Here is a 26,506-nt window from a genome sequence, read left to right as displayed (position 1 = left end):
TTTATATTACTTATATCTAAAATCTTGGGTCTTAAATTTTCTCAAAATTTAAGTAAGCAAAATTTTAGTAACACATAATGAAAACTTATTTAGCCAAAAAAAGAAAAAAAAAGAAAAAAAGAAAAAGAAGGCTATTGTTGTCTTTAACTCAGAGATAAGCAATTCTTGTTGCACTGAGTTAAAGGCACAAGAAAACTGGGAGTGGGGTGGGGTAAGAACAATGAAATTTATATAATAAAGCTTCTAAAAATGTGAGGGTTCTTAGGGAAGCATTTCACATAAAAAAAATCAAATTTGCTATCAAGTATATGATAAAAGAAAGAGTACCTGGTTTGGCAGTCTTGCATTCATTATTTCAAGAAGGCTTTTAATAACTTTCCCCCAGTTGTCACAATAACCTTTACTGATTACATCTGCTAGAGCAGGTGCTATGATCCTGCTTTTGAAACCATAAAAGCAGCAAATATTGTATGCTTCAGATGCGGCTCATAGAGCCAACATGAGAGGAATATTGCTGCAGATGGATGGACTTAAAAGGCCCCAGCTGAATTTAACAGATATTTCACTTTAAGCACCCCTTTTTTCTTCATGTGTTCATTAAATCAAAGTTTTACTTAATTATGTATTTTCAATAACTAAATGATCAATGATTAATATGTAGAATCTGCCTTTATATATGGGGACAGAAATTTCTTGAGAGATTTATAAAACACCTTGTTTTCATAGAATCATATAGTTGGCAGAAATAATTAAGTCCAAACCTCTATTCAGTGAAAAAAATCCTAATTAAACCTTCTCTTGGATGTCTCTTTAGCCTTTTGTTTACATCTGCCATATGGAAACTGACCTCTGTCTATGCAATTGGTTTTACTACTGAACTATTCTTACTGTTAGGATTTTTTTCAACTTAATATTTCAACTTTAAACTAGAATGGATGAATTCAAACATCCATTATATTTTCCAGTTAGTTAAACTCACAGAAAAAGCAAACTAGATATTTTTTTCCATCTTGCTTGAAAATTGAGAATAAAAGACTTCTGGTTAGACTTCTGGTGATATCGAGCTATGGTCTGCGAGTGCGAGCCGGTGCCAAACTCTCCCTGTCGGAGAGTCCGAATTGGGACCATAACAGGGGTGAAATCTAGCAGGTTCTGACAGGTTCTGGAGAACCAGTAGTGGACATTTTGAGCAGTTCAGAGAACCGGTAGCAGAAATTTTGAGTAGTTCGGAGAACCGGCAAATACCTCTGGCTGGCCCAGTAGGGTGGGAATGGACATTTTGCAATATCCTTCCCCCAGGAGTGGTGAGGGAAGAGGGATTTTTCAGTATCCTTCCCCTGGAATGGAGTGGGAATAGAGATTTTGCAGTATCCTTCCCCTGGAGTGGGGTGGGAATGGAGATTTTGAAGTATCTTTCCCCTGCCACGCCCACCAAGCCACACCATGCCCACCAAGCCACGCCCACAGAACCGGTAGTAAAAAAAATTGGATTTCACCACGGGACCACAGCCACTCCAGACGGGTGGCAAAGAAAAGGGAGACCGTCTAGCAGGTAGAGGGTAGCCGTATCTCCCCTCCCTGACCTGGAAAGCCCTGACCTAGAAAGCTTAGCTGAGGGAAGGAGCATGAAGCCGAAGACGACCTGAATACCCACAAATGAGCAGGAGAAGAGAAAGTGAGTGGCGTGTGAACTGGGCAAAAGAATAATTTCCTTTGAAAATATCCCCTAGAAATACAAGGGGGAAGCATACTGGGACTATTTGCTAGTGGTGGAATAAGCACATTTATAGGAAAAAAAATCCCATAATATTTAAGAAGAGATACTTTTTAAAGAAAACTGAATTAAAAAATTGAACTCTCAAAATGAAGACGTGACATTGAAAAGGTATTTTAAAAAAATACTGGAATTTGATCTGGAATTTGTTTTTATTTTATTACTATCAAATTTTATTACTTTTTGCTCGCCCACCTATTGGATTTACAATCTAAAATAATTAAAACTTGATTATCACCATTAAGCAGAGAGATAAGACCAAGCTGAATCATGAGTGCCATCTGCTGTTAAGAGGAGAACTGTGCACCTATGGAAATAGTTATCTTTGTTTGGATTATAAGGGATCTACTTCAAACTTACTTTAAACTTCAAAATTACAAAACTGTTGAACAAATAAAAGTGATTCGAAGGGACATGGTATAGTATAGTTTATTGAATAGCCCGAAGGGACATGAATAACCCCCTGGATGTTTTTTAAAAATTGGACTGACTGTAAAATGGAAATAAGTGGAGATAACAATATGGAGTTGACATACCAATATATTAAGGATTTTATAAAAGTACAACGTAAGGAGATTATGGAAATATCTGGCTGTATGGATCGTATAGAGCAAAAACTGGAAAATATAATACAAGGAATAACAAGTAAAGACCAGGACAATGAAAAAAGAATGGAAATACCTGAAAGAGAGGAGGAGACTGCAGAAAAAGAAGAAGATAATAACAAGAAGATATTAGTAAAATTGATGGTGAAAAAGGGATTAGAGAAGAAAGAAAATATTTTAGAAGATCTGAAAAGGAAATGGGAGAAATGGGAAGCTAGTGGGGGAGAAGAAAAAGGGGTTAGAATAAGTAGTCATAGAATAAAACAACGGGGAAAAAATGACGGGAGAGAAAGCTAGAGGTCATAGTCAAAATACAGATCTAAAAGTAGATGGAATAAATGATCTAAAAGAAGTGTACGGGTGGTAACAAAAAAAAAGATTAAAAATTTGGATGAGAGCGAAAGATGCGTGATAAAGGAAAATGAAAACAACAAAGGAGTGTGAAGTGAACATTTTATGAAAGTACTTTAATAAAGTGTATGAATATAATTTGGATAATTGTTTTTATGTGGTGTAAAAGATAAAAATTATTTTTGAATACATGTTAGGAATGTAGTAATGTAATGAATATAAAAAATGAAGGATTGGAGATAATATTATATACATTAAAAACGTAATTATTAGCAAAAGTTAGAGAAAGATTATGATTGATATATTGGAATATTGAATAATGGAAAAAGGAAAGATCACGTCTTTGATTATTAGAATGATAGGGGAAAGGGGGAAAAAGAGGGCTAAATAGAAGTAGAAATATGAGGGGGAAAATAATAAAAACAGATATGAAGATGATATGAAGTATGGTAGAATAATGAGAACATTTAGAGTTGAAAGTTGACTGTAGAAACTATATGTTAATAAAATTAAAAATGAAAATGGACTATAATTAAGAATATTAGGATTATTTATATTGAAATGTATGAAACCCAGTAAGCAAACTATTCATGAAATGAGATGTATAAAAATAGAAAAATTATTAAAAAAAGAAAAAGAAAGAAAATTGAGAATAAAGATCAACATCAATTGTGTATAAGATCTGCACTGTGCAAAGAACAAGTATTTTGTGCTTTTATTCAAACTATCAAAATCAAATCAAATTAATTTTTATGATGGTTATAGACCACATATTATTCAAATAATATCCTTGACTTTTATACTATTCATTGTGACCATAAAAAATTATCATGGTGTTGAATGAAGGAACTTATGGATCCTACTTGAAATTCTGACTGTTATAGCACCTCCCAGAGTCACATGATCAAAATTTGGGCCTGCCTTCACTACCACTACAATTCTGTCCCCCCATTGTGGGAAGGGAAACAATGGCTGGCTAAGTCTACTGGCATGTGGACATCTGCCACAGTCCAGAAATCCACAGCCAGCTAGGTTCAGAGAAATCTAGGCCTTCTCAACTCCTCCCCCCATTCAAAGAGGCCTGAGCCTTCTCCCTGTCTCACCACATCCGAAAATCTCAGCTCTGGGCTAGGCCCAGAGATATGTGGGCCTCTTTTCCCCATCACTCCTGAGAGGCCTGGCCTTTTTCCTGCCCCACCAGGCCTGGATTCACTTATCTTTCCCTTTTGGTTTGGCTACTAATAGGTGCACCCAGCCAATGCAAGGCTCAGAAAGGCAATCTTCCTCAAGGCTAGAGAGGCAGGTTTCTGCTTGCTGAGCCTCCTAAGGCCTCCTCTTCCCTGTTACATTCTGGGTTAAATTGTGGTCATAAGAACTACTTGTATTTCTGTGATCTATGTTCAGTAGTACTGAACTCAGTCAATATACAAATAAATGTATCTGTTTCTAGTTATTTAATTTATATGGTTACCCATTTCCTAAAAGTGACTCTACATGGCATATGAGAGTTAAAACAACAAGTAAACCAGATCTATCATTTTTAAAAAACAATTATGACTAGCTTCATGCAATATTTTAAAAGCAAACAAACCACATTATGGTTTAGCCATATGTGTAAATATACTTAGGGATACATGCTATCTTGGGAACAATCTAAGGAAACATTTGCGGAGGATTTCATGTATTCATAATCATGTTTATACTTTTATCTGTTATCTTATATATGCTTGAAATAATAATAATAATAATAATAATAATAATAATAATAATAATAATGATGATGATTGTTAGGATTGTTTAGAACATGTGCTAGATGAAATCTTCTTTGGCATATGGTACTGCTAAATCAATAACTAGCTATTTCTCAAAAACTCTTCAGCAAAACAACAAACATCCTCTGTTCCACCCCTCCCACTACCTAACCCATTAAATTACTAAGCCAGTCTTACTCTGTTGACTAATTTGAGTGATGAACTCATTTCACATATTGCTCTGCTGCTAGGGATCCTTTTAAATGGAGATTATGGGAACTTAATTTAGTACTGCACTTTTAAAAGGTAAATTACGAGGTTTACCACTGAATTAGAGTTCTACCTGGAAAATCGCACAACATTCAGTAACTTCAGTAATTGCACAACATTACTGAAGTTTCTTGGGGTACTCGGATATATTTGCAAAGTCCTATAGAATTACTTTAAAGGATCCTTAAAGTTACTTTAGTCCTGATTATATCTTTCTTCCCATTGTTGGGATTCTTGTGCTGAGATCAAAGTGACGAAAAACTATTTTGTAGCATGACAATGCAATCTTATTTCCTAAACTCAGATGCTTTGATTTTGAATTGGCAAGTTAACAGGAATGACTTTAGAACAAAGGACTCATAATATGCCTTTATATCAATATTTAGGCTTACTTGTGTATAGTTCAGTTACTGCAGATAAACTTTGACTTCATTCACATAAGCATCACAAATCAATTATTACAGAACAGTGATCATCAGAAAATGGTTCTTTTGGCAGAAAATTTTTACTGAATGACATGCCTTCTGTTACTGAAATACTGCTATGTTTATAATTTACCGGTATTTGGAGGCCATTCCATACAGCAAATATGACAGCAAAGTTTTTAATAGGTATTTATTTCTAAGGTCATGTGCTAAATGCAAAGTTACTTCACTGATATCACACTAAAGCTACTTTAGTAATGAAAGTAATATATATGATTGATAAATTTTTAAAATGTCATTCTCAAACTGGAACTAACTCAAATTACCATTTTTTTAAAAAAAAAAAGCCAATTCATTGTATTTTATGTTTCAAAAGTCTCAATAACTGAATAACCTCAATAACTGCTACATGCCAGATATATCTGTGCTATGCTGTATCTGAATATACTTTAAAACAGTAATTTTCACATGCTTTTGAAAGAAAAAGCACATTGGCACATCTTCGGGAGGAGAAGAAAGTTAAAATAAAGGCCCCCATGTGAGTAATCTGCTCATGAATAACTGTTGATGTTTCCTTTCCATCAGTAAATGCAGGTATAAGAGAAGACGGTGAGAAAAGGAAACTGAATTGGAAAACTAGAACTGAAAGGTCCTTGGAACATTTAGGTCTTACATACTTCCAGTTTAGCATCCAGATCTGCATCTGAGGCCACTACATGCTCATCCTCTTTTTTTCCAGTGACTTTGATAAGAGTTTGTTTTGTTTTCCAGTATTTCTGCTGCATTTTATTTACTACAGATTTATCTTGGCCTTGAGCATATCGATCATAAAATTCCCTTGAATAACTGCTGGAAAGCAAATAATATAGTTAAGAAAGACATGAAAATTATACAATGTAACAAATTATTTATATTTGACATCTACATCCATATTACCATTTCTTGGACTTAGGTTCATACTATTTTTTCACTGGTTTGTGAAACACTTCATATTATTACTCTTCCAATGTTTGGCCTGCCAAACATTGATTCTACTTGAAATATTAATTAGATTTTAGTAAAGCCGCAAAATTACAAGTTGTCCTCCACTTATGACAACAATTGCACCCAGAGTCTTAGTCATAGAGTGGTTAAGTCAGATGCTATATGGCCACTTTGTACAATGATCACTTATGGTAGCTAAGGGTTGTTAAATGGAGCAGCAGGGCATGGGCCTCCTGGCTACAGTGAGAAATCCTGGCCCTCTCCCATCACACCTGGGAGAATGATTACAAGGACAATGCGAAGTGGGACAATGTTTTACAATGGCCAAAAATGCTTTACAGATCATAAAGCACCTGTTCTGAGGCCATCTCTACAAATGATTAAGTGACTAGTTATAAATTGAGGAGTATTTGTACATATATGCATACACATAAGCACACAAACATACTTACTATTTATGGCTGTCCATGTTTTTAAAATATTTTTCAAATGCTATGAATTAAAAAAAATAAACGATTATTCTCATTGTGTATTTCCAGCCTTATAAACAATAGAGCTAAAACTTAAACAAAATGAAAAACAATGTGAAAAAAAAAACATTTAACTTTCATTCAGTTAAATATAACACAGCAGAGAAAAGTGTAACATTTATGCATTTAAAATTATTCCAGTAAATTTCAGTAATTTATTGTAAAAACAACAACAACCCTATACAGCCAAAGACTAAAGCCAACAATTAAAAGCCAAATATAACAGAATAGAATAACCGAGGTGGAAGGGACCTTGGAGGTCTTCTAGTCTAACCCACTGCTCAGGCAAGAGACACTACACCATTTCAAACAAATTGCTGTCTAATCTTTTCTTAAAAAATTCCAGTGTTGGAGCACCCACAACTCCTGGAGGCACGCTGTTCCATTAATTGTTCTAACTGCCAAGAAATTTCTCCTCAGAAATATCCACTCTCCCTCCAGATCACAGGTGGCCAATACTACTACCTACAGATATAAGATTTAAGACATTTTTAAAAGCCAGTACCCAAATAGGTCACAGCATCTGATTCACCTTAAGTGACATCAAAAAGCTAAACAATGTTAGATTTACTTAATACTTTGATGGAAAAATACCAGAAAATACCAGAGCTGTGGGACTAGATTGGGAAGATAAAGAATATTTCCTAAGTAGTAATGGCAAATTACTTCTGTATTGTTTATGCATACAACTTTATGCAGATAATTATTGTTTAGCAATACATTCCACCAAAATGGTCTCTAAGTGGACATGAGAGAGGGGGGGGGGAGGGAGGGGAGGGACAGGGCGAGGGTGAAGGAGAGGGAGAGAGACTGCAAAAACTGCTTAGCTATAGAACTGAACATTTAGGCAAGAAAAACCAAATGCACAGATATTTGATATCAGGCTCAACAGCTTAACTGTGGGAGAGATCTTGGAGTCGCAGTGGACAATCAAATATAAGGCAGCAGTGTGCTGCATCTGCCAAATAAGGCAACAGTCCTAGGCTGCATTAATAGAGGGATAGAATCAAGATCATGTGAAGTGTTAATACCATTTCATAATGCCTTGGTAAGACTACACTTGAATTATTGCATCCAGTTTTGGTCGCCACAATATGAAAAAGATCTTGAGACTCTAGAAAGATTACAGACAAGAGGAAAAAGATGATTTGGGGACTGAAGGCTAAAACATATGAAGAATGGTTGCAGGAATTGGCTATGTCTAATTTAATGAAAAGAAGGACAAGGGATGACATGATATCAGTGTGCTAATATTTTCTTTGCCACAAAAAAAGAGTTTATAAACCTATTATCAAAGCATCTGAAGGCAGGACAAGAAACAATAGATACAAACGAAATCAATGAAACACCCAGCCTAGCAATAAGGAGAAATACCCTGACAGAATAATTAATCAATGGAACAACTTGCCTGCAGATAAATCAGACAAGAAAAGAATGGTCAATAATATAAGATTTCTGCTTGAGCAAGGGGGTTGGACTATAAGACCTCTAAAATCTTCTTCCAACTCTGTTATTCTGTAGAAGCACCTCCATCTGCGTAACAGTTCCTACCAGGAGACTAACTCCATTCAGAAAAGAGAGATCTCCACACTGCTCTGGTGTACATACATAAAAGCAATTTGAATACTGTTATAGAAGTAGTCCTTAACATACAACAGTTCATTTAGTGACTGTTCAAAGTTACAATGGCATTGAAAAAAGTGACATGACCATTTTTCAGACTTACAACCATTGCAGCATCCCCATAGTCACATGATCCAAATTTGGATGCTTGGCAACTGGTTCATATTTATGATGGTTGCAGGGTCCTGGGCTCATATGATCACCTTTAGTGACCATCTAACAAAGTCAATGGGGAAACCAGATTCACTTAACAACTGTATAACTAACCTAAGAATTGCAGTGATTCACTTAACAACCTCAAGAAAGGTCATAAGGCAAAATGTACTGAACAAATGTCTTACTTAGCAACATAAAATTTGTGGTTTTAAGTTGAGGACACCCTATATCCGTGATGGCGAACCTGTGGCACGCGTAGCCATATCAGTGGGCACGCCAGCTCAGCTCTCACAGGCATGTGCGCGCTGGCCAGCTGATTTTCAGGCCTCGTGGGCCCACCAGAAGTAGGGAAACAGGCTGTTTCCTGCCTCTGGAGAGCCTGGGTGGGGGTGGGGGTGGGGAAGGCCTGCTTTTCTTTCTTACCTGGCTCCAGATCCTCTCTGTGTATCTGTGGAGGGTGAAAACAGCCTTTCCCACTCCCTTGGAGGCCCTCCGGAGGCCTGAAAGGGCCCATTTCCCAACTCCCGATGGGACAGGAAGTGACATTTTTTTCTGTCCCCAGCCTCCAGAGACTCCTAGAGAGGTTGGGGACAGCAAAAAAGTCACTTCTTGTCCCACCGGGAGTTGGGAAATGGGCCCTTCCAGGCCTTCGAGGGAGTGGGAAAGGCTGTTTTCGCACTCCACAGATACACAGAAAGGATCTGGAGCCTACCGACTCCAGAACGAAAGAAAGAAAAATGGGCCTACCGGGCCATCACATGGCAGAAGCAGAGGGGGGAGGGGGGTTGTGCATGCATGCGCAGGGCAGGGCGCATAGAATTATGGGTGTGGGCACGCACACGCACAAACCTCCCCGCTCCCTTTCCTGGCACGCGATGGCAAAAAGGTTAGCCATCACTGCCCTGTATACAAATATATCCTCTTTCCCCATGACCTTTCTTTTTTAACATTACATTACTAATAGTATTGCTTCTTATTTGGAGATGTTGTCTTTCTATTTGTCAGATGTTTGTCCATAGTTTAATATTAGTTTTTTTTAATAAACGTAGTGAATGTTTTTATCTAGACATATGGAGAACCAGTTTGGTATAGTTGTTAAGGCTCCTGGTTAGAAACAGGGAGACCATGAGTCTAGTCCTGCCTTTGGCACACACTTAATAGGTGACCTTGGGCCAGTCGCTCTCTCTTAGCCAGTCATAAGTCTTTCATTTATGGCTATGACAGAAAATTATAGAAAAAAGGTGAAGTATCACTATGATGGCATTCAAGCCCATGATAGGTAAATAGTACTCCAAGGAAATGATGTCGTAAGGCCTTTAAGAGTGGGAAGGGGAAGTAACAGTCCAGCTAGCTTGTTGGTAAAAAGGCAGGCATAGTGTGTGGCAGGAAAAAATGTGGGTCTTGACATCTGCTCTAGTTCAAGGTCACCAAAAGTCATGGAGATATTGACGTCTTAATGTGACAGATCTCTAAAACCCTTTCCCTAAAGGAAAGGGAAATTACAGCCATTCTTTGTCATTTTTCCCCTTTCCCCCACCCACATCCTCAAAAATGGAGAGAGAGAAGAAATAAGCATCCATATGTTAATTTGAACCCACCCATATTGCCTTTATGATTGTTAAGATAGATGTGATCAGTTAAACAAGCAATTATCCATTCAGTTTTCACAGAATGGACAAGGTTTTGGAGGGAAAAATATTCTGGATGAAATATTTTGACTTTGTGATAAAGATAAACTTAATTGAAAGTTAGGAATTTAGGAGATATGACCATTAATATAAGAAAATAATTATATACTTGACCTAACATTGCATGACTTTACAAATTTTAAATATTCCAAATTGTTACAATTAATTTGGACCTCGATAGGGTGTTCTGTATCTTTGAAGAGTTAGTACCAACTTGAATGTTTCTTTAATGATCAAAATGTCTTACTAAAAACATTTTTTGTTCCTTTTAGAAGGAACTCTAAGAAAATGAATTAACAGGAACACAAACTATTGTTAAATTATTGATTATAAAAGAATAGCATCCATAATCAGAATCAAAATTGCGATCTTCAACCACAAGAAAATGTGAGTGGGGTCTGAATAAAGAAGAATACGCTAAAATAATAGATCACAAAACAAAGGCTACTTTGGTCTTAGAATCCTACATAAATAGAACCCCTTCAATAACATGACTGAGCAATGCAGTTAGAATAGCAAAACTAAGAAAAATTCAAATTGAATAAAGACCAGGAAACCCTGTATATCTCTTATAATGTGGGGCAAACTGTATCACAAAACAGAATTTTTAAGGTCATGATGAATCCGTCTAAATCTTTTCAGAGAAAATATAATAAATAGTCCAATCCGGCAGATCAAAGATGCATTTTTCCAGTTCAGTTTAAAATTTGTAGCCATGCAGGTGTTGTAGGATTGCTCATACTTATTCCACACAAAGTAAACTTTCAGTAATTAAGCAAATTGCTAAAATAATAAGAATGTCCAAAAAGTCATGATAAATTACCCAAGGACTAAATGAAAATTAACAAAGCTGAATGGCATTGCTGTATAATCACACTTTTCATAATCGATAGTAAAGGGACCTAAATATTTGTGCTATTCCACACTTCTCTGAAATGCAACTTCTTAAAAATGCATGCATTATGAACCAGGTGCAAAAGTTCAGAAATGTACAGAATGATCTCTAATAACTTCAGATGTAAGTTGTCATGGACTAAACAAAGGGTCCATTTCTTTTTAACAACTACTATATAACAAAAAGGGGCTGAAGCATTTGCTGAGGAAGAAAAGAGTCAAGTGAAATCTTTTTGTAGATTTGTATTGATAAATCTTTTAAAAGCCAACTTTGCTTTAATAATGGTAGTAGCGTTTTGTGGAAATAATAGCGACAGTATCAAAAAGTTGATGCAGACTCTATGCTCTCCCCCTTTCTAAGCACATCAACATTTGCATTTTTGGCAGGCAAGGTAGGAGGGAATTACAGATGAAGGTGGTAAACTGAGATGATGTAAATCAAAGATTAGGTTCTCCTAATCTCAATGAATATGTGCATGCTGCGTCTAAAGCCAATTTCTTCCACACTCTACTAAAAATGTAATCTAGGAATTAAGCAAAGTTGAAGGGACTCCTGATTATTAATGGGGAGTACAAAATGATCAAGGCACATAGAAATGGGTTAGGAGCTTTAAAATAAATCACTAATAGTTCCAACTCAGGAACTGGAGGATCAACAGGCTGAGCAGGGAAGATGTATTTGAGTACAATGGAAGTTTCAGTGAAGTTATTGGTAAATGCCTATATTTATACTTTTTTAGATTTTCTGAATCTGTAACATAACAAGAATGACTCAGTGATAGTGTATTATATTACACATCTAGACAGCACCTAATTTCTGGGTATTCTAAACTCAGAGTCTTTATAGCTGGGACCATTTTATTTTCTGACACGCCAGAGCTAAAGCTTTTCAGGCAGTTCTTTCAAAGTTCCCACTTCCTCAACCTAGTTGCTGTTTAGAAAGGCAGGTGCTTGGCAGAGCATTCACATACAAAATAGCCATGTTCTCCATAATTTAAACACAGTTCTTGCATGTCAGCACAGCCTTAAAAGAGGAGTTCTGTTAATATAAACTATGTGGGTTCAACTTCCAAAATCTCTGAAATGGAGTGTGAGGTGAGGCAGGATCCCCCCCCTTTTCTGCCTATACGCACTGTAATTTAAGTCTTCCATCAATATAGATAGTCCTCAATTTACAACCACAACTGAGCCCAAAATTTGTTGCTGAGACATTTAAGTCAATTTTGCCCCATTTTATGACCTTTCTTGCCATAGTTGTTAAGTGAATCGCTGCCGTTGTTAAACTAGTGACATACTTCCCCACTGACTTTGCTTGTCAGAAGGTTGCAAAAGGTGATCACATGACCCCAGGATACTACAACCATCATAAATAGAAGGCAGTTCCCAAGTGTCTGAATTTTGATCACATGACCGTGGGGATGCTGCAATGGACAAAAGTGTGAAAATTGACTTTTTTCACTGTCATTGTAACTTTGAATGGTCACTAAACAAACTGTTATAAATCAAGGACTACCAGTACTTATGAAAAATTAAATTAAAGTGACAAGGTCTTTGGGATGCTCTGCTCCCCAGAATCTGTCCAGTATTTTATCTGACAGTCCCACTTTAACTATTATGGTGTTTTCATTCCAGTTTACATACTGAGCTATCAACTGTAAGTCAACAGCACACACCTATATAGAACACCTACCTTGGCAATAGATTTTATACTTGGCAGTTTCCTATTTGACAAACGTAACAAGAATAGTGTTCAAAAACTGATGCAGTTGTCCAAGTCTGGACAGCTCTGTATCAGGAAGGTTGCCTATGTTGCAGCTTTCTCAGTCATTAAATTACTTATACTTCTTACACAAGATCAGTTTAGGTGAATTGGACATCCCATTTCATTAGATTCTACAGTACTCTGAGGATAGCCAAAAATTACTGCTTTGACTTGAGTTTTCTTTAAGCACATCGATTTCTAGATGCCTCAACTGGCTGTACCTGAAATTGCCTTCAAGCCCTTGCTCAGCTTTGGGCCAATCACTGCTTCACAGGACCCTGGGAGAAAGATAGGACAAAGTGCTGTAATTAAGAAGTGGAATACTTTTGTTAAGGTCCTCCCCCTCCCTTCAAAACCAAACCACAGAAAATCACCAGGTATTTCCAGCCAGAGCCCACAGCTGCTCATCTTGATTTTTCAATTCAAAACAGTACACTCCCTAGAAGAGGATTCGATTATTATTATTATTTCTTAAAGTAGCCCATATATACAGTAAAAGGTGTGTGGACAGTAGCAGTTCAAGTTAACTACAGGAAATCAGGCAGCAAATGGCCTTCCTCATCCCCCTCCCCCTCTCCCACCAGTGATGATGCTGGTGGTGGTGGGGAGGACATGCACCTGCTGGGATAATATCTCTTGAAATGATAAGTCTGGGGAAATGAGCTGGCAAAAGGAAGAGATGCCATTTTGGAAGCACATTATTCCCCAGATGGGGAGAAACTGGTGCTCAGGTCTCATTTCATTCTCTCCAAATTACAAGCTCTTCATCCACGCCGTCCTCTCTCTTTCTCACCAGAACATTTCGCCTGTCTTCCTCCTCCTTCTTCCTCCTTCGGAGAGAAAGGAGTCAGATATCCCTCACCTCCCGATGGCTGCTGAGGCGGCTGGGATTATAATTTAGGTGGCTCCTGACCAGCATGCGCAGCCCCGCCCTGCGGCGGTGGCGACAACCGTAACCGTTGCCTCAGGAAGAACCTGTTTTTCCAGCCGCGGGGACCGAGGGTGAACCTGAGCAGGGCCTGGGCCAGAGTTACTCCCGCGCGGAGCACTTACCTCGTCCGCGGTTCTTTAGGGAAGAAGATAAGCCGTGGCGGTTGTGCGCGTCCCACTCCGATGCAGGTTGCTCCTCCTCACCGGGGAGCCCTCATGTCGCTCCTTGCTTTCCTCTGAGAGCTCACAGCCGGGACGCCAGCGACTTCCCTGCCATATAGTGCCGTCGCGTCGCTCGCTCGTTCGCTGGCCACCGCGGTGGCTCCAGGTGCTCCAGCGCGGCGAGCGTCACAAAGCCTCCGCCTGACAGGAGAACGGCCTTGAGCAGAGTGGGGCGGAGCTTCGGCCGCCGCCGCCACCACCAAAGGCCCTTCTACTATTTGCCTTCGGGAGGCGAGCGGACTCGAGGGACGCGCTCCGCCCTGGTTCAGGCGAGCGAGCGGGGCTTCCCTTCCTCCCGCCGCTCGGAGTTGCCTGGCGCGGCCGGGCTTCCTGCTTTTGTTCTTTTCGTGCCCTCCGAGCAGCGGGCGGAGAGGGTGACATTGACGCTTGGAACACCCCACCACCCCCGCCCCCGTTCTGCAGAACCTTAAAAGATTTTTTTAAATTTTCCAAAGCCTTCTAAATAAGAGGACGGTGTTTTTCTTCCTTCCTTTGCCGTCGACATCACGGCCGTAGCAATAAGCAGGTGAAGGGCTTTTTATGATTGCCAATGAATTTAGGTTCAGTATCTTTTCCCGTGCTATCCTCCCCCCCCCCCCCGGCCCAATTCGCCCGATAAAGCATAAGACTTCGGCCATAGAAAAGGGTTTCCTTTAAGATGCAGAATCGCGGCGTCAAAACGGGTTTTGCAATTCCGTTGTTTCTGGTTTGAGTTGTGGGGAGTGAGGAAGGAAGCGGATTCCAGAAGTGTTGAGTAAAAGCAAGTTACACAAAAGTTTGTCCTTTTATCTAACCAACACCGATTAGAGTAACGCGAACATACAAGTTTTTGAACCTTTCTTTTGAAAGGCTTAAAACATGATTGCGTGTAATCGGAAGTATATGAGTTGATCTGCTAGATTGAGTTTTCCACTTCTGACTCTCCTTTGTCAAGACCTTGCAGCTATAAAATATTGCCTTTTATTTTAATTTTATATCCTTTGCTATTGCTGTAAACATTTCCACGTTTTAGCACCTCCTGGGATGGCACAACCTTTTTGTTTTATTTACAATAGATTAACTTTCCTTACTTCATATACCATATGGTAATAACTAATCATTACCTGGATTTTCCAAATTTCCAGTACTTCAGTTTTTGGAGTCTTTCCTATCTTGTATTACATTAGTTCTGTATTCCTATTTCATTTTTCATAGTTTTGATAAGTAATATGTGTGCAACTAATAATAAAAATGTAGTTACTATGTTTTTGTTTGACCCTGAAATGAAATTCAATTACATGCATTTCTATTATAAAAATCTTAAATGTATACACTAAGGTTATTTCTCCTATCAGACTGGAATAACCTGTTAGCCCCTATTATTTACTGTAATATATACTTCCCTGTCCTGTACATGATTTTTTAAAAACAATATAACCATTTAAATTAGCCTCGTGAAATTAGAACTCTTGTTCTGGAGAAAAATTAAAAGATCCTTAAGGGTTGACACTGACATGATGATACATAATCAGATTCAGAACTCAATCAAGATAATTAGTTGAGTAATTCTGTATATTTTATATTCATATAAGCAATTTCCACATTTAATGTTTTTAATACCATTTTATCTTCTACATATAGGATGTGTCACTATCACTTTGAATTAGCATAACAAGGAATCACATTTGATTCCTTTATTCCTCAAAAATTCTTAAATACAATTACTTTATTCTATCTGAATAGTAATGTAAACCTTAAGTAGAAAGTAATATTTTTTAAAAATATTGTGCTGAGCAAATAACCTATTGTCTTAATGGTATTTTAAAATTACCAGTTAAAATAGAATATTTAAAACACAGTTACTGATCTAATGGGCTGATTCTGATATAACAAGATAATACGGTTTTTGTACATAATTCAGGATCATTCTTTTTCTCTATTTCTGTTTACTTCAAGACAAGCTAAAAGTGGCCTGAAAACTACTTTTCACCAAACTACTGAATCAATGGTATATGTCAGGGGTGGGTTCTACTTACCTTTATTATCGGTTCGCAACGGGGCCATGCATGCGCAGAAGCATCCTGATGACGTCGGGGTCGGTGGACGGAGCCTCCCGCCAGTTTTACTACCGGTTCTATAGAACCGGGGGCAACCCACCACTGGTATATATGAAAATATTTCACTATCATCAAGCATTAGCAGGAAAAGTGGGTATATTTTGTTCTGATAATTGAACTGTCACCTAAGGTTGCATGGCATTTGTTCTGAATTGTTTCTGCTGTGATAATAATATTTTGGTAGCAAGGAAACCCGAATACTACTTTTAGTCTTATTTTCTTTTTATATTTATAGATCATAAAGAAAGCAACAGATAGATTCCTATTTTATTTTAGCCATCCAATTGCAATTAGAGACCATTTGAAATTATAGTGGCATTGAAAAAAGTGTCTTGTGACAGTCCTTGCACTTAGACAGTTGTAGTATCCCTATGGCCTTGTGATAAAAATTCAGGCACTTGGCAACTGGCAATGGTTGAAGTGTCCTAGAGAGTCATAGGATTGCCATTTGCGATCTCAGCCAGCTTCTCACAAACAAAGTCAACAGGAAGCCTGATTTGCTTTATAGCTGTGTGATTCACTTAACAACTGAAGTGATTTGCTTAACAACTGTGGCAAAAAAAAAAGATCATAAAATTGGGCATAACTCAATCACTTTGCTTAGTTAATCATTTTGCTTAGCAATTGAAATTTTTATCCCAATTGTGGACATAAGTTCATGGCCACCTGTAATATACATTAGTAATCTGTATATTGCTTAAAACAGTTTGGTGAAATGAAGAACTTTTTAAATGAATTAATACAGTATATATTTAGTTTAAAAAACCTAATTACTGTGAATCTCTGGAAGAAATTACACAGCAAAATTCTAGGCATCTGTGCTCTGATTTTATCCTTACATTTGAGCCTTTCGCTCCTCCCCCCCCCCATCAGCACAGCAAAATGATCAATAAAGCTGTAACCTTGAAACAGGTGAGAGAGGACTTTGGCGCCACCAGCAAACAAGATACAGTAAGAGAACAAAAGATATTTTTCCTTGAGAAGTAGCAGATGGTCCAAAAGGCAGGAAAATAAAGTACAGTGGCACAGGAAGACAAAGGATAATGTATAAAAAATGCAAGAGCTCCACATGCTGGCCATTAACAGGAAAAAGAAGAGAGGGTGGGGACTTGAGACAGAACAGAGTTAAAAAAGAAATGTTGGTGCATAGTAGTAATAATGTAGTGATTTTTGTTTGTTTAATCTTGTGCAGTTCTTGGAGATACCTTGATTCTTGGAGACCGCCTGGACAATCCCTGCAATTTTCTTGGCAAGGTTTTTTGGAAGTGGCTTGCCATTGCCTCCTTCCTTGGACTGAGAGACAGTGACTAGCCCAAGGTTACACTATTGGTTTTGTACTCAAGGTAGGACTAGAGCTAATGGTCTTCCAGTTTCTAGACTGATGCCTAAATTACTGCACTAAACTGGCTCTCTGTAATAGTATGTAGTATAGAATATAGATAATTGTAATAGATAATAGTATATTGAATAGTAATACTACAGTATAGAACACAGTATAAACATTGTCATAATGTATTGTAATAGTAATTATATAGTAATAGTATTGAAATAGCAAGTAAATACAATTTTGGAGCACTCAGAAACTATGTTTTTACAAACTAAATATCTCTCCAACAAACATAATCTCCATTTTAAAGAGATATAAAGAAATCACCCGTACAGGGACCAGTGCTTTTGTCTCTTAAATCTCAGCTAATCTAGAATCCATGAGAGGGTCACAATGAGTATCTTTTGCTATATATTAATTACCTGAAACACAATGGAGCTTTCTTTAGAAGGTGCTGACAAAGTGTCAATAACATGGATTCTATCAATAAATTCAAACCAAGTTAAAAGTCACTGCTTCCATATGGTCTCTTCTGTAGAGATGTGTAGTACAGAGAAACATGAAATTAAAGTGTTGATTTAATTAAAATCCATATAGTTCTCATTTTACAAAAAGATGTATTCTTTTTGGACATATGGTAACTACAATAAGCACCTAGTCTCTTTGATTCTTAGTTGTTAACTGATTCATAATTTTATCAGAATCACTTACAATGAACTTAATTCAATATAAATAAGTTTTAGTTCATTCTTACTTAATCTTTATATGATTATATATTTATTTTAAGAACACTAGATTTTATCTTTAATGTACACCTGGCTGAATATGATCACCTCTATATTGAGTATTTTTTTCTCCATTTTACAGCCCAGATCAGGTGACCTAATGTTTTTATTTTTGTACATATTAATTCCTTTAGGCTTTAAAAAGTGATAATCAGCACCTTGAATTGCATTGAGAAGCCTACTAGGAGCCAGTGCAATTAGCAAACTAGAAGTGAGTATATTGAGGCATGCCCATAATTACCATGCCTCTGCATTCTGGTCCACTTGCAGCTTCCAGACTACATTCTGCTCTTCATGGAAAGCCCCATGTAGAACACATTGTGATAGTCTAACCGACATGACTGAGTGACCATGAGCAGTTCTTCCAGGTGCAGGTAAAGGTACATTTGATAGAATTGTACAAAAGTCCTCTTGGCCATGATTGTTACTGCTCTTCAAGCAGCAACTGTGAATTAAAGAGAACTCCCAGTTGCAAGAATAAGAAAGTGCACCACACCCTTAGGCAAAAGATGGAAGTGTTTCAGTTCTGGGATAAGGAGACCTAACAATCATTTAGATTTGTCAAGATTAAATCAAAACCTTTTATTTCAAAAAAATTATGCCAAATCACAATAGCCTTCAGACACTGGAACAGAATGTTTACAATGCTGCTTGGATATGATGATGGGAGAGACACAGTGGTGGGTTGCCCCCGGTTCGCACCGGTTCGCAAGAACTGGTAGTAAAACTGGTGGGAGGCTCCGCCCACTGCCCCGGATGTCGTCATAGGCGATCTGCGCATGCGCAGAAGCGAGTGCACGTGCACGATTCATTGCGAACCGGTAGTAAAGGTAAGTAAAACCCACCTCTGGAGAGACACAATTGAGAATAATTAGCATACTGATAATACTGCACCCGATGCCTCTCATGTGGGTACAACAAGTATAATTGTATAATATCTATTTAATTAAAGTTTGGGATAAACTTGTTGGAATAAACTTTGTGGTTTGAATTTATATCAAACTCTGGATGGCAATCAATCTGAGCATTTCTACACCAATGTGAGCCAATTATCCCTTGACTATATTAACTCAACCTGTTAAGTATTAGACTTCTAAAATTCATAAGTATTAATGATTGTGTTACAAATAGATGGTTTGGTTTGGTTTGGTTTAGTTTTGGTTTGGATGTAGGTTTCAGTATTTTAAAAGCCCGCTTTCTAGAGAGTTTGTTTATCTATGTGGTAGCAGTCTCTAAATAACCCACACTTACATTATTATCTTTGACATACTTAACTGTTTCATTTTTTGGAAACCAAATAACAAGAATATAAAGTCAATCCTCATTATTCTCAGATTGCAAATTTTCTTACTAAAATTCATATGTAATTCCCAAATCAATATGGTGGTGCTTTCATGGACATTTGTAGACATGCACAAAGTGGTGAATTTGAGAAGGGTGACATACACATTCTCATCTGAAAGTCAAACAAGATGATGCTCTACCTTCTTGTTTTAGTTTTCCTCCTGTGAACAAGCATTCTGTATTTCCCCGAGGAACAATGTTTCACTATTCGCTAATTCAGTGTTTGTAGCTATTTTAGACAAATAACTAGTGCAAAATCTGAGAGTCAATTGGATTTCAAATTACAAGTGACCCAATTTAAATAACTGTGCCCCAATAGCAGAGTTTATGTTTACAATTTTTGGTTAAGTGTAGAACTATTAACTTTATCTGTTTTTGTATGAGTTTCATAAAAATTGTTTATGTTCTAAATAGGAAAATCAAATGTGAAGCATTAGGAGTGTAAGTCAAAAGCACACTTCTCCATTTTTGAGTCTGGAATTGTTTAGTACTAAGAAATGATAGATATTAAAAATAACATAGACTTCTAAAAAATTTTTGTATATATTGTAAGTTTTATCCAATATTTTTTTTCATAATACACACATTTATTTTAACTAGTTAAAAGAATATGATTAATCAAAATGTTTAAGTAGGCTGGCAACCACAAAATCCATGTAGCCATGAATTATGACTAATTGTGCTATTTGGTAAAAATACCCTTTTACTTCTGTCTCTAGAGAGGAAGTTATTTGGTAGGTTGCTAAGTATCAATTTGGAAGTCTCTTATCTGCTGACAGCTGCACTTTCTATCTGTCAAGGAATAGTACTTGCTTAAAGAAGAAAAATGATGGTTTGTCTTCTAAAAAACTATCAATTGGTATAGAAAATAGTCTTTGTAAATCCATTTCTAAGTACAAGTATTGCTTGCTATCTTGTGCACCTTTGCTGAATTGGGAAAAGTGGCTGCAATTTTATCTGACTCTGGTAAAATTGTCATTTCTTCAAAATGTGTATCAATCTGCTACGTATTTCCAAGGGCAATTTCTCTCTTTTAAAGTGCAGAGATCACCTGGCACAAAATCTGAACTCTAATAGGGGTTGTATTGTGCATCATGTAGAATATTTATTACTTTCTCCTCTAATGATTTGGATTTTTCTCATTCTCTATTTATCTGGACTTAAAAAAGAGGACAGATGATCTATTTTGACTAGATTTTAGAAAGCTATATTTACTACTCTGTGTGGGACACATGGCATCATACAAAGTATTCCTGTATGCTATATTTAAATCAGGAACATTTAAAGAGATGGAAAGAGAATTATGTGTCACTTCTCTACACATTTCTGATAAATAATGCATAACAAGATTTAAACTAGTGGTATGTAAACTTCTTTGACCTCAGGGCAGCATTTTCCCCTTGAATCATATGTCAAGGCCACATTCTAAGAAGTGGTAGAGTGAGGATACAAATTAAATTTGATTTAATAACATTTAATTATAGGTTATCTCCCAGAGATTATAATATCTTTCAATCAGTGGCCAAGTGCTAGAATTAGAGTTCTTACGATGTTCTGAAAGGGGAAGTGAAGGAGTCCAAAGAGGAAGAAAATGAGAACATAGTTTTTTTTAAAAAAATTGATTTATATGCCGCCCTTCTCCGGAGACTCCGGGCGGCTTACAATGCGTTAAGCAATAGCCTTCATACTTTTGTATATTTATACAAAGTCAGCTTTTTGCCCCCATAATCTGGGTCCTCATTTTACCTACCTTAGAAAGGATGGAAGGCTGAGTCAACCTTGAGCCTGGTGAGATTTGAACTTGTAGTAATTGCAGGCAGAAGATGTAAATGGATGTTAATAACAGTGCTTTAGTCTGCTGAGCCACCAGTGCTCCTAGCTTTACTGTTGCTTTATGGGTCTCTGCCCACCAGAAAAGTTATTCTGTTCTGTGGTTGGAGGAACTTCAGTTATTTGCTTATTTCTCATGTTTATATGACATTTCACAAAAAGTGAGTGCGCAATGTGGGTTGCTTTAGATTCTATTTTTGAACTTGCAAAAAATCAAAATTCCCTTGCTATTACGGTATCACAATACCAATAATCAATCTGGAAGAATCTGTAAAAACATAGATAGTTTTTGTAATAAATATAGTTAGAAATGGCATAATTTTTGTAATTTAGCTAACAAACCACAGCTGTATTTGCATATGTGCTAAGCCATGTTTTAAATATGATTTGTTGAAGAAACCACAATAACTGGATTCATACCACATGAAAAATAAAAAGTAAAAAATTGCTTTATAAATATGGTGTGTGTTTTATATATAGAGAGGGGAAAAATTACATTATGCTCAATGCAAGAATTAAATCATATCTGTGTCAATGCATTCAACAAATCTGCTCTACTGGTTTCTACATTACAGGTTGGTTCTCCATTCATAGATTTCCAACAATCTGTGTTTCAGGGCTTGTTTATTAAGTCTGCTAGGAAATGGATGCCAACTAGCGGCTCATTCTAAACAACAGTCATTAAGGCATTTTTCCTTAATTATAGTTTTGTACAACTCTCTAAGTCTAAAAATAACTTGACTTGAGCTATGGTGTGAATGCAGCCTATATGCAACAAATAACATAGAATTAATTTTTATCTATTAGTTTCAAATACTACATGATCACAATTCCCTGTACAGCTTTATGGCTCTTCCTCTCTTTTTATTTTATGAAGAAGTCTGGATATAAGAGGATTTGGGATCACTAATCATTTTTAAAACTAAAAACTTGCACTGTTTTTCAACATTGAGATTGGCTGCTGGGAACACGAAACTCAAGAAAAATGCCTGATTTGAACTGAATGTTTATTATAACAATTTCTTCCAGACATAATGTACAGATAAAGCCCTTCATGGCATGGATCCAGGTTACATGAGGAACTCTCACCGAGGTAGGACTACACCAGCAGAGAGGGGATACTATGGATCCTGTTGATCAAGAAATTATGACTGTGGAATCCAGGAGAAGATCAATCTCTGACATGGCTCCTGCCCTTTGGAATATCTTACTATCTCAGGTGAGATTGGCTCCCACCCTCATGACTTTTTGTAAGAGCTTTAAAGCCTGGTTCTGCCAGTTGGCTTGGGGACCTAATGGGGGAGTCTGGCTAATTAAAAGCTAATCCTTCCTCCCCTTCCCCTCACCATATATCTGGTTTCCTTCTTTTTCATCTAGTGTTATTGATTTTATTTTATATTCTGAGACACATAAACTGAAATGTGGCTGTTTATTTTCAAAACGGCAGCAGCTGGCAATACCTGATTCTCTCTGTCTGAGTTGATAGGTTGCGATTGGTAATATTAATTTATTAATAATATTAATAGTACAACCAGGATATTGTAAACTAGTCTAGAAAGTTGAAAAACATTTCAGAGGAAGCAATTCAATCTGCTTCAAAATAATAGCAGGAGTCCAGGAAGTCACTGGGCCTGGTGGCTCAGCAGACTAATAGCATTGTGATTAACACCAGCTGTCTACAATTACTGCAAGTTCAAATCTCACCAGGCTCAAGGTTGACTCAGCCTTCCATCCTTTCAAAGGTAGGTGAAATGAGGACCCAGATTGTGGGGGCAATAAGCTGATTTTATATAAATATACAAAAGTATGAAGGCTATTGCTTAATGCATTATAAGCCACCCTGAGTCTCTGGAGAAGGGTGGCATATAAATCAAATTAAAAAAAAAAGTCAGAGTTGAGATTTCTTCAAAGGCAAATTTTCTTTTATTAAAGTGACTATGTTTATTTTCTATGTCCTAGAAATAATGCCAAAGAGGGACAACAAAAAACCACTAAGCATCAGTGAATAAGAAATGCTGGAGTGTATAATTGTTACATGAAGAAACAACTATAGTTTTAAAGAAAATTTGGGTCACAATAATGCAGTCTGCAATGTTTGTAAAATATTTTCATTTATATACGTTTTTTCAGTTTAATAATGACTTTTTGCATTTTGGTAATGATTGTTTTTATATCTTTGTTGTTTTATTGATTGCGGTATACTGCGCAGAGTTATTTTTTCAGTTATGGGCAACCATATAAATAACAAATAAAATAATTGGCTGAAAATTGAAAATTTGCAATAATTTACAACCCAAGTAATCTATCAAAAACACCATATATTATTATTTTGAATCCATAATCTCACACTGTAATTTCAATATGTAGAAAATATACAGCATCCATCAGCAAATGAAGAATGTTGCTAGATTTATAGGTTCATATTGTTGTATTTGTCCTCAGTATCTAAAAATGGTGGCATCCTCTGTTTAAAGAAGTTTAGAATTCTGTTTCATTGAGCGAAACTTCCTTTAGACCAGGGATTTCCAACCTTGGCAACTTTAAGAATTGTGGGAGTTGAAATTCACAATTCTTAAAATTGCCCAGGTTGGAGACCTCTGTTTTAGACTGATGAAGTGGCTGTTTTAGATAGCAGACACTGAAAGCAGGAGGAACTGCAAGATGTTAGAATTCAGAGCTCTGTAGAAATCATAAGAGAGGTGACTAAGATAAGAAATGTGACCCTACTGCCAATGCTAAAAAAAAATTCAAGTACAAGTATAACATACAGAACCTGCTGAATTTTTTTAATTGCAGAGGCATTGACAAATTGCTTAAACAAATAATAGAATAAAGATACAAAAAGCAAGATAATAAATATTGTTAGTATCTGTTTTATTTCTTCTATTGTTTTTTGATTGATCTCTTAACCATTTTTCTTAAAGCTGTATTCCAAATGTTTGCATTTACCTTTATCTTTATTTACTGAAAAACCTGTAGGGTTTTGGGATGCCGTAATCATTACAGGTAGTCCTCCACTTATGAACACAACTGAGCCCAAAATTTCTGTTGTTAAGTAAGACATTTGTTAAGTTAGTTTTGCCCCACTTTATGACCTTTCTTGCCACAGTTGTTAAGTGAATCACTACAATTGGTAAGTTAGTAACCCGGTTGTTAAGTGAATCTGGTTTCCCCATTGACTTTTTTTTTTTTTTAAATTTGATTTATATGCCGCCCTTCTCCGGAGACTCAGGGCGGCTTACAATGCGTTAAGCAATAGCCTTCATCCTTTTGTATATTTATACAAAGTCAGCTTATTGCCCCCACAAACTGGGTCCTCATTTAACCTACCTTAGAAAGGATGGAAGGCTGAGTCAACCTTGAGCCTGGTAACATTCGAACCTGCAGTAATTGCAGGCAGCTGTATTAATTACAGGGTGCATTAAACCACTGTACTACCAAGGCTCTTACTACCAAGGCTCTTCTTTGTGAGAAGGTCGCAAAGTGTTCACATGACCTTGGGATACAGCAACAGTCATAAATATGAACCACTTGCCAAGCATCTGAATTTTGATCACATGATCATGGGGATGCTGCAAAGGTCGTAACTGTGAAAAATGATCATAACTCACATTTTTCAGTGCTGTTGTAACTTTGGTCACTAAATGAACAGTTGTAAGTCGATGACTACTTGTACCATTGATCCAAATTTTAAATTCTTCTGAATTCATTTTATTTAAAATTTGTGTAAGAAAAGCCACTCCAAATTGTCAAAATATTTTTCTGCATCTAGGAATATTACTGCCACTTTTTTTTTTGTTATGGTTGATTCATTTTACTGCATTTATGATAAAACTGCTGTTTTAATTCATCTTCCTCTTGAGAATGTAATCACAGCAACAGTAGATCATCCAAATTCAGTTAAATTTATTATTAGTGACTAAAAATTATGCAATATTATTTCCCAGTTTCATGGATTTCTGTTTAATTCTTTATCTGAAGTTGCCAGGGACGTATCTATTGAAAATCCTTGCATTAAGAACATGATTTCAAGGTTGAATTATTTATTTTCACTGGAGTGTTTGTAACAAACTATATAAAAAGGAATATAGTCTATAAATACTATAACCTAGATTTCATTTGGAATAAAGTATAAAGTGCATCATATTTTCTTCTGCTTCCATCTGTTCTTGTATTAACAAAGACCCACTGCAGCTTGCATTTATGGATATTCTCTTACATCAATGAAAATAGGTACTGTTTATATCTTATGCAGCCCAATCCCATTAACTTCAATACAATGTATGTATTGGTCATTATTTTAGTTATAGTAACTTCATAGACATTTCCATATAAATAATTATACATTATCAGCTTGCAGGGTTGGCTGAATTTCATTATATAATGTGCATGTATACATGAACACAAATATATATATATATATTGATTGATTGATCAACAGTAGTAGAAGTTTAAACATGTCCTTTGCATTTGGTAGAATCTTAATCCTTGTAAATTTTAAATTAGTTTGTGCAGCATAAAATTCAACTCAGGAGGCTCTCTGTGTTTTAAGCAAATTAATCTCAAATCCTGTAAAATGCAATTTGTATGCAGCAACAGTGACATCTGGTGGCTCTTTGTACCCACTACAATTCTGCAGGATACATGAATACACATTAACCCATTATAGAAATTCTGTTGGCAGTTCTGTATGAGGACCGTATACCAGTTCAAAAGCAGTTTTTCATCTCTATGCTCCCATGGTGTGTCCACTGATTTTGACAGCCAAGCCAATTTATTTTGAGGTCAGTTGCAATGCAACCCAAATAAAAATTCCAGTTTTGCAATCATGTAGCTCTGGAAAGCTTACAGGCAGTTCATTTGCTCACTGAAGAGAAGCGCAATCCCACTCCTTTTGCTGGCTCCTTGGAGATGCTTAATCGGGTTCCTTAAAGGGATTAGCGTAAAAGCAGAAATAGGAGAACTCCGAGGACTTGATCTAATGGGCTTGGAGTTAAGTGACATGTGGAGGACCACAGATTCCCAACTCGATATTAAATGAGGCCTATTAAAGTATTTTCACTATTGATAGGTAGTATATAGAAAGACTTGATGGATATGTTAATTTCAGTTAATACAATAATGTCTTTGGTCCTGTATCAAAAAGCATCCCAAATCAT

At 36.7% G+C, this 26,506-nt stretch overlaps 1 protein-coding gene and 1 long non-coding RNA gene across 13 annotated transcripts in view; one reads left to right on the top strand and one right to left on the bottom strand.

Annotated features, from left to right (window-relative positions):
• ICA1 (islet cell autoantigen 1) overlaps nucleotides 1-14,012 on the bottom strand; it is a 100,749-nt gene extending 86,737 nt beyond the window's left edge. For 4 of the 12 annotated variants that reach the window (XM_034401988.3, XM_034401991.3, XM_034401992.3 and 1 more), the window contains exons 1-4: nucleotides 13,867-14,012; nucleotides 13,035-13,091; nucleotides 6,613-6,652; nucleotides 5,854-6,025 (exon numbers count right to left, since the gene is read on the bottom strand). In XM_034401988.3, the coding sequence (XP_034257879.1) occupies nucleotides 5,854-6,025; nucleotides 6,613-6,629 (189 nt within the window). In that variant the 5' untranslated portion in view covers nucleotides 6,630-6,652; nucleotides 13,035-13,091; nucleotides 13,867-14,012. Of the gene's footprint in view, nucleotides 1-5,853; nucleotides 6,026-6,612; nucleotides 6,653-13,034; nucleotides 13,092-13,606 lie in introns of all 12 variants that reach the window. The other 8 variants (XM_034401990.3, XM_087892749.1, XM_087892751.1 and 5 more) reach the window with 4 other exon arrangements.
• Nucleotides 14,013-14,185: 173 nt separating this feature from the next.
• LOC132710149 (uncharacterized) overlaps nucleotides 14,186-26,506 on the top strand; it is a 35,307-nt gene continuing 22,986 nt past the window's right edge. Inside the window, exons 1-3 of the long non-coding RNA XR_009620884.2 lie at nucleotides 14,186-14,491; nucleotides 17,254-17,404; nucleotides 22,377-22,566. This is a non-coding gene — a long non-coding RNA (uncharacterized LOC132710149). The remainder of the gene's footprint in view (nucleotides 14,492-17,253; nucleotides 17,405-22,376; nucleotides 22,567-26,506) is intronic.

This window comes from Pantherophis guttatus, chromosome 4 (genome assembly GCF_059756535.1).
Source record: "Pantherophis guttatus breed Tessera chromosome 4, ASM5975653v1, whole genome shotgun sequence".
Lineage (NCBI taxonomy): Eukaryota > Metazoa > Chordata > Lepidosauria > Squamata > Colubridae > Pantherophis > Pantherophis guttatus.
This window is presented reverse-complemented; position numbering and strand designations above follow the sequence as displayed.